The sequence below is a fragment of the Orycteropus afer genome, unplaced genomic scaffold (assembly GCF_000298275.1).
Source record: "Orycteropus afer afer isolate SDZICR_OR568_19922 unplaced genomic scaffold, OryAfe1.0 scaffold00431, whole genome shotgun sequence".
Taxonomy (NCBI): domain Eukaryota; kingdom Metazoa; phylum Chordata; class Mammalia; order Tubulidentata; family Orycteropodidae; genus Orycteropus; species Orycteropus afer.
Genome location: NW_006922018.1, coordinates 1,382,915 through 1,391,105, shown reverse-complemented (window position 1 = coordinate 1,391,105; position 8,191 = coordinate 1,382,915). Strand labels below are relative to the sequence as shown.

The following is an 8,191-nucleotide window of genomic DNA, read 5'->3' as shown; positions in this document are numbered from 1 at the left end:
AGGGTTGCTATGAGTCAGAATCCACTAGACTGCAATGGGTTGGGTGTTTGTTGATTCCCAAGCCCGTTTCCTCATCTTCAAACCCTCAGTTCTCAACTGTCCCTGCCCGGCCAGCTTGCCTCGATGGCCCCCACTCTTGGCTTCCAGCCCCTTCATCGGGCTCAAAAATGACGACCACGAAAAGGAGGGCGACTCTCTCTGCGGGGTTTCAAGTGACATCACATCCTCCGCGGGCGAAATTGGGCGGCCGGACGGAGGGTGCAACCTCGCTTCCCCGCCCTGCCGGCTCTGGCGCGCCTCCCCTCGGTCTGAGTTTCGCTCTGTGCTGCGCAGCGGAGGAGCGCACCATGGCCTCGCTGGTGACCACCCTGCTCCTGCAGCTGGCCCTTCTGCTCCGTGAGTTTGCGATCCCCTGGGAAGGCGGATAGGCGAGGCTGTCTGGGGCGTGGCGTGGGGCTCCTGGCTCATCTCGCTTCTTGCCACCCGCAGACGCTGGCGCGGCCAAAGAGACGAGTCCGTTCCGGATGTCACCGCAGAAGGTGGTGGGGACCCTGCGCGAGCCCGTGGAGCTGAAGTGCCAGGTGCTGCTGTCCAACGTGGGGTCGGGCTGCTCATGGCTCTTCCAGAGGCCCGACGCCGCTGCCAGCCCCATTTTCCTCATGTACCTCTCTGGCAGCCGGGTCAAGACCGCGGACTGGCTGGACACAAATCAGTTCTCTGGCAGCAGGTCCGGGGACGAGTTCAAGCTCACCCTGAGGAAATTCTCGGAGAAGGACCAAGGATACTATTTCTGCGCAGTAGTGAGCAACTCGGCGCTGTTCTTCAGTCCCTTGGTGCCTGTCTTCCTTCCAGGTGCGGGGCGCCGGGGCGCGCGCGGCACGTTCTGCTGTGAGGGTGGGGTTGGGACGCACGTCTGGACCCGTTGTTCACACTAACGCTCACTTTTGAAACAAGTCTCTTACCATTTCACACACTAGGAAACGGAGGCTAAGATGCAGCTGAATAGGGACTGGAGATGGCTTTTACTGTCTGGACGATTTGGGCGCGAGTTCAGGTGCTTGCGTGGTCCGGGGAAAATAAATGATCTGAGCCTCCGTTTGCTCTGAAGTAAAACGCAGGTATCAACCTGAGCTCACAAGGCTACTGGTTGGGTCCGGGAGAGTGGCTGGGCAGAGGTAGGAGGGTCCTGGGTTCCCGTCGAGGGGGCCTGGGGCACTTAGCCGAGCCCAAGGCACAGGTTGCGGCGGCAGCCTCCGCGAAGGGGTCAGCCGGAATCTGGCGCTGCTGCCACCCTTTTCCACCTTTCCGGTCTCCTGAACGCAGAGTTCGCTCCGGTCGGCGGTGTAGGTCGCAGGCGCCTACCTCGGCAAAGGCGCCCAAGGTGGTAGTGCACGTCGGTAGATCCAGCCTGACCCGCAACCACTCTCCATTGCTCCTGCAGAGAAGCCCACCACGACGCCGGCACCGCGACCACCGACGCAAGCACCCACTAAACCGTCTCAGCCTGGGTCGCTGAGCCCTGAGGCGTGCAGGCCCTCGGCGGACAGCGCAGGTAATGCAAGCGCTGGGTCTCCGGGACACGGCGGGCCAGGGGGCGATGTGGGCTGCCAGGAGACCTCTCTGTCAGAGGCAACCTCACCCTGGAAGTAGAGCTGTCCAAGTAGCGGGGAAGCCGAGACCTGGAGCGGAGAGACGTGCCTGGGGTGGCGGGGCGGGATGGGGGTAAGGGAGCAGGCTCGTTCCTAAATGCCAGCGTGTTCGTGTTGTCAGTGGACACGAGCGGTATAAACTTCAACTGTGATCTCTACATCTGGGCGCCCTTGTTTGGGACCTGTGTGGCCCTACTCCTGTCACTGATCATCACCATCTGCTGCAGCCACAGTAAGTCTTGGAGAATCATAGCGGGCAGGGGTCTGACCCCCTCCTGGCCTTTGAGATGCTTGCCCCAGGCAACCCTTGAGGGGAAATGGGAGTTGCAATTTCTTGAGACTTCCGAGCTGCACCGCTGGGCCACGTACTCTGTTTCTAGGAGAAAGAACACGTGAAAGCCACATCCCGCCACACTTTTCCTCTCTCGGGTGGGGGTGGAGGGCAGAGACCATGCCATCAAGGAGTATGGCAAACGCCCGCCCAGGAAGAAGGCTGGGTCAAAATTACAAGCAAATTGAGACTTGCCCTGGCCTCACTCTCCAAGTTCCTTTCTCCTTGAGTCCCAGATCAGGCTGGCAGATTCTGCACATCACCCATACCTGTATTTGCAATTGACAATAAATAAGGTCTGGGAAGACTGATGGAAAAGAAGCCCTCACCTTGGCTCTTAAGAGTTATAATCCCCAAAGAATTAAGAAAAGGGAAGGAAAACCCTTTGGGGGGGGACTACTAGGGAGAAGGAAAAGTCATTTTTTTTCTTCTTTTTTCTTTTCCAGGGAACCGAAGACGTGTTTGCAAGTGTCCTAGGTGAGTCTTCTAAGCCCGGGTGGGGTCCTAGCTTTCACAGAAGCAGAACCTTTTCCAGAGGGATGCCATTGCAGGATGTCAGGTAGGGCAGGAAGTAGGCACAGTCACTGAACAAAGAGAGGCAGAAGGTTGGCAAGCTGCCCTGGATTTTTGAGGAAATAAAGGCCCTGGTAGGGCTGTTGGAGAGATCAGTGTGACATCAGTAAATCTCCACTTTATTTGGCCTATCACCAAAAAAATTGGTGATCCCACCAACTCACTGTAGCTCCTCAAATACCTGAGGACTTGTTATCTGCATCATACCATGTGGGTTTTATTATTTTCCTAACTTTTTTCTTTTCCCTACTAGGCTAGTCTGGTTTTTGAGGGACAGTCTGAATGAAATAAATCATGGCTTCAGTCTCTAATTTCCCTGTACCAATGCATAGCCTTGATCTGCTGCCAAGGACTGGAGTGGAAGAATGGGAGGCCAGAGGCAGGGGCAATAACCTGTCTAGTAGTAGCTCAAGTGACTACTTCACCCAATTCAAGTCCTGATCATTCTGAAAACACTCTGTAAGGTCTCCTGTCCTTTACCCTGAGGCAGGAGGCAGCCCTGCAATAACCTTCAACCAGCTCCTGCTTGGAGGCCAGCACTGTGGGGCCACACTCAGGACCTCTCTGAATCTTCACAGCAATGTCATGTGGTAGACACTGTGCTCCCGTCTCATAGATCACTGGCTCAGAGATCAGGAAACCTACTCCAGATGGCAGAGGTGTGATTACACTCAGATTATCAATAATAATAATTGTATGAAAGCCTACAGTATAAATCAGTTACTTGTTTTATATATATTTAAATTTCACATTTCATAACAATATTTATGTTGCTACAGTGACCTCCATTTCATGGAGGAGGAAACTGAGGTTTAGAACATTTAGTGACGTGTCCAAGGCCCTACCGCCAGCAAGCAGCAGAGCTGCAACTTCCACCAAAGCCCATGTTCCTTTCTGAGGGCTACAGTAGGGGGTGAGAGAGCCTGAAGGTAACCCAAAAATTGCACCAGTTACTTTCAGTAAGTGTAAATATTTCGAATTTTATATCTCTGGTTTGCATTTCACACTCCTTGAAATTTCTCTGCAGGGTTCATTGTCTTACATGTGATTATTCTTAACCATGGAAATGTAATGACTTTCCAGTGTGTCTGTCATAGATGCTATATGAAGATAAAGTCTCTTTTAAAATACAGAGGATTTTTTTTTAGCATATTCATTACTTGGTGTGCAGATGGGAGAATCTGAAGGAAAATCATCACTTCATCTTTTCAGAAAACTCTCATTTTGAAATGAATAATTGACTGAAAATAGAACCTTACCATGAAACATAAAGCTATGCAGATTAAGCACATCTGAGGAATTCACACACTAGAGTTGTGTGATGATCATGGGCAGTTCAGTCTCAACAAAGAGGTTTCAGAGAATGACATGTGTAGAGGACACTCATAATGAATTAACCTTTCTAAGCAGTCCCTAAGGAGCTCTGGTAGCGTAGTGCCTAAGGCACTTGACTGCTAACCAGAAGGCGAGCGGTTCAAACCCACCAGCCACTCCTCGGAAGTAAGGTTGGACAATCTACTTCCATAGTGATACCACCTCAGAAACCCAAGGAGGGGTCGCTATGAGTCGGGTCTGACTCGACGGCACATGACAACAACAAGAAGCAGTCCCTAGCCCACTGCTAAACTAACACCCATTTTAGTGTAACATCAAGTTTGGGTTATCAGGACAAATACTTCATTGAAGGGGCTTTTGCTACAATGATGGTCTCCCACATCTCTTTCAGGCCCCAGGTCAGACAAGGAGGCAAGCCCAATACCTCAGACAGATATGTCTAACATGGATACGCACCCTGTGTGGCACCTACTACAAGACTTCAAACTGAGATCTCTCCTCACGAGGATAAGAAACATGCCTTCCCTTTTGGTTTTCCAGCCTTCCTTCCTTGTTCATTCTCCCTATTATTATTTAGATGGGGTGGGAAAAGTTACTTTTTAAGAAATGTGTTTATTTTGATTGAAGCAAAACAAAACTATGTCTCCAGTACACCATAAGGGTCACAATACCACGTGAGCATATATTGGGGTAAAGGTCAGAAAGTGGTAGCCATGAGCACTGTGTTTTCAGAATCATGCTGTAAATGCTGGCAGGGACCTTGGCTACCATTCAGTCCAAACCTCTTCCCAGACCATTTTACAACTGAGAAGGCTGAAATCCAGACATGGGGAGCAGCTTGCCCAGAGTCATACAGCAAGTCAGGGTTGGAGCCAGAGCTGGAGGAACCCTTGACTCACAGCTCAAGGCTCCAACCATTGAGGTCTTTCTTCCAGAGGCCTCTGTTGCAGGGCAGGGTGCTTGTGTCTCAAATCACAAGGGAACAAGTATTTCTTGAGCACCTATGATACACTCATTATTTTGCCCACACAGCTTTATAATTGTTGAACAATATCAGACCTTTTATAATCAAGCGTGAAATTATCCAAAAACAGTACAAATTTATAAAATAAAGTGGAAGGGTAAGCTCGTGATGGGAACTGAATCCTGGAAAATGAAGCACTCCATCTCTAAAGAAATCTCTGTGAAATCCCTTGTTGTTAGCTGCTCTTGATTCTGACTCATGGTGACCTCACATGTGCAAAGTAGAACTGCTCCACAACATTTTCAAGGCTGTGATCTTTTGGAAGCAGATTGCCAGACCTATCTTCTGTGGTGCCAGTAACTTGCATTGCAGAGAGACCCAGGAAAAAGAGATCACCCATTTACAAATATGATTTGAGCCTTAGTAAAGCTGAATGGAGGTTCCCGTGAATGTCAAAATGTAAGGTACCCTATTCCAGGATCATCAATGATGCCTTACAGTTGTAAAAACAGAATTGTGGAGCTGCCAGTACAGCCCCTGGTCTCCCGCCAAACAGTGGTACAGACTCTGGGAGAGACTGAGAGTGAAAACTACTGCCCTACGTACGTGTTTCCTCTTTTTTGGTATTGTACAGGGCATCCATGCTCAGTGAGAGAAAAATTTAATTGATAAGGAAATAAGAATTAATTTGAGAACACAGTGCTCATGACTACCACTTTCCGACCTTTACCCCAATATATGCTCACCGTGGTATTGTGAGCCTTATGGTGTACCGGAGACACATTATTTCTTATTCTTTACCTCAGGTATAAGTCATTAATAATATGATGGAATATATTTTTCATGCATATATGTAAAATATATACTTTATCTTTTTTAATAATGGCGTTGAACTATACTTTTATAAGTGGCTTTAATAAATAAACATTTTTAACATCCTTTTTAAAGGGTAAATAGCATTCCATTTTGGATTGGGCCATCATTTACTCAACTAATTCTCTATCACCTGGCACTTCATTGCTTCCAATTTTCACTACTACTAATAACAATGCTAAAAGTTTGCAGACATCTTTCCTTGCTTGGTGGATAAACATCCAGAAGTGAGATTATTGTCAGTCCCACCTGTAGTCTGGACCTCCGATTTTCACATCAATCAAAACTTAGCCTCTTCTTGCATCACTTTCCTTCCTTGTTTTTTTCTTGGTCCTTTCTTGTAATACATCACAAAATATAAGTTCTTGCGCCCTTCCACCATGTATTTACCCTGTGATCACACTCCCCCAAAGTGAGTCAGGTGAGAGGGAAACCTCCATGTACACAGAGGGCTCTGAAAAAAGAACATACTTGGAAGATGGATCAGCACAGATGAGTCACAGACACACAGACACACAGACACACAGACACACATACCATAGCTTCTGGAGCTGGTGAACTGATTTGTCGGCTAAAAGGACTGAACACACTGTATTTCAACCTGGGCCTTCTGGAGGCGGGGATTCAAACTGATAAGGTGGTATTATGTGGGGTGGAGAGGGGAGCATGGAGATTGCTCAGGTCCCTCCAATCACACCCCATAAGCAGCCACTATTCCTGAGAACCCGCCAAATTATGATGGAACCAGCTGTGGAGGCTGGGGGGCCTATGTGGGCACGGATGCTAATCCTGCCAGTGGAGACTGACTGGGTTATGTGGATAATACAGTCAGGAAGCTGTGATCAAAGGGGGTTGTGTTAGTACTTGGGTTCTTGGGCAAAAGAGCAGGCAGGGCTTGTAGGCATTTAGGTAGGGGATACTTTGACAGAACAGAGACGAGAGGAAAAAGTACCCTGTGTGTGGAAAAGCAAGGAACGCTGGTGGTATAATGGTTAAGGCATTTGGCTGCTTTCCAAAAGGTCAGTGGTTTGAACCCACCAACCACTCTTCCGAGCAAAGATGAGGCAGTCTGCTTCTGTAAAGATTTACAGCCCTGGAAATCCAATGGGGGTCACTATGAGTTGGAATTAACTCAATTCTTCACTCTTCTTTGCTCCAGATGAAGGGAGACAAATAGTTGCATCTTAGACAGCTGCTTGAAAGCTTTTAAGATTCTGGTTACTACTCACCAAAATAGGATGTAGAACAAGATTTGTATGTACTACTGTGTTGTGCCAATTGAGCTTGATGTCCCCTGAGACCATCATCCTGAGCCCACAGGCCCAGTGACTCTCTTCCTCAAGATGCGTGGTTGTCACTAAGAAGCTACTCCAAACTTGTCCCCTGTTACTTCTATGATGTAATTTACTTCTATGATATCTTTATAGCACAAATACACATGTAAGAATATCAGCCACAAAATCTATCTATGGTCATGGGTGTATTCCTGTTTACCTACCCACACCTGATCTTCTCACTGGTCTATGCATTTGCCCATAGACTAGTGTTTGTTGTTACTGGTAATGCAACATTGTGTATATAATAGTATTTGCCTCTGTTGTCTATATCTTTTGTGCATGTTTCTGTCCTCTTTTTCCCCATTGTTATTCTTAACTAGTCAGAATTTTTCCCTTCCCTTCCATCTCATCCCTGGTAACCAACAAAGTAAGTCTTCTTTCCTCTGTAAACCTTTCCTTGACTTTTTATAATAATGGAGTTATACATATTTGTTCTTCTGTGATTCACTTATTTCACTCAGCATAATGTCCTCCCAATTCATCCACATTATGAGGTGACTCATGGATTCTTCATAATTCTTTAATGTTGCATAGTATTCCATTGTATGAATGTACTATAGTTTGGCTATCCATTCAACTGTTGATGGGCACTTAGGTTGTTTCCATCTTTTTGTCATAGTGAATTATGCTGCAATGAACATGGTTGCACATATGTCTATTCATGTCCTGTATCTCACCTCTTTAGGATATATTCCTAGTAGTGGAATTGCTGGATCAAACAATATTTCTATTTCTAATTTTTTAAGGAAACATTATACCATTTTCCACAGTGGTTGTACCATTTTATATAGTCCCACCAGCAGTGTATGAGGGCTGCAATCTCTCCACACCCTCACAAGCATTTGTTATTGTCTGCCTTCTTGAACTTTGCTATTATTGCTGGGGTGAGATGATATCTCATTGTTGTTATGATTTGTATCTCTCTAATGGCTAATGATCATGAGCATTTCCTCATGTATTTGCTGTCTGCCTATAAATCCTTTTTTAGTGAAGTGTCTGTTCATGTGCTTTGCCTTTTTGAATTGGATTGTTTGTCTTTTTTTTTTAAATTCATTTATTTATTTATTTTATTGTGATTTGGGTGAAGATTTACACAGCAAATTCACTTTCCATACAGCAGTTCACATAT

General features: G+C 46.8%; 1 protein-coding gene across 1 annotated transcript; it reads left to right on the top strand.

Moving 5' to 3' along the window:
• Positions 1–347: 347 nt before the first annotated feature.
• On the top strand, positions 348–4,331 carry CD8A (CD8a molecule). The gene is made up of 6 exons (XM_007954093.1): positions 348–396; positions 490–852; positions 1,442–1,552; positions 1,771–1,881; positions 2,427–2,457; positions 4,280–4,331. The coding sequence occupies exons 1-6, from the start codon at positions 348–350 to the stop codon at positions 4,329–4,331; spliced, it is 717 nt and encodes a 238-aa protein (XP_007952284.1).
• The last annotated feature ends 3,860 nt before the right edge of the window (positions 4,332–8,191 follow it).

Coding starts and splice junctions, on each gene's coding strand:
- CD8A (XM_007954093.1), top strand. CDS start 348: ATGGCCTCGCTGGTGACCACCCTGCTCCTGCAGCTGGCCCTTCTGCTC. Junction 853..1,441: donor GGTGCCTGTCTTCCTTCCAG/GTGCGGGGCGCC, acceptor TTGCTCCTGCAG/AGAAGCCCACCACGACGCCG. Junction 1,553..1,770: donor GCCCTCGGCGGACAGCGCAG/GTAATGCAAGCG, acceptor TCGTGTTGTCAG/TGGACACGAGCGGTATAAAC.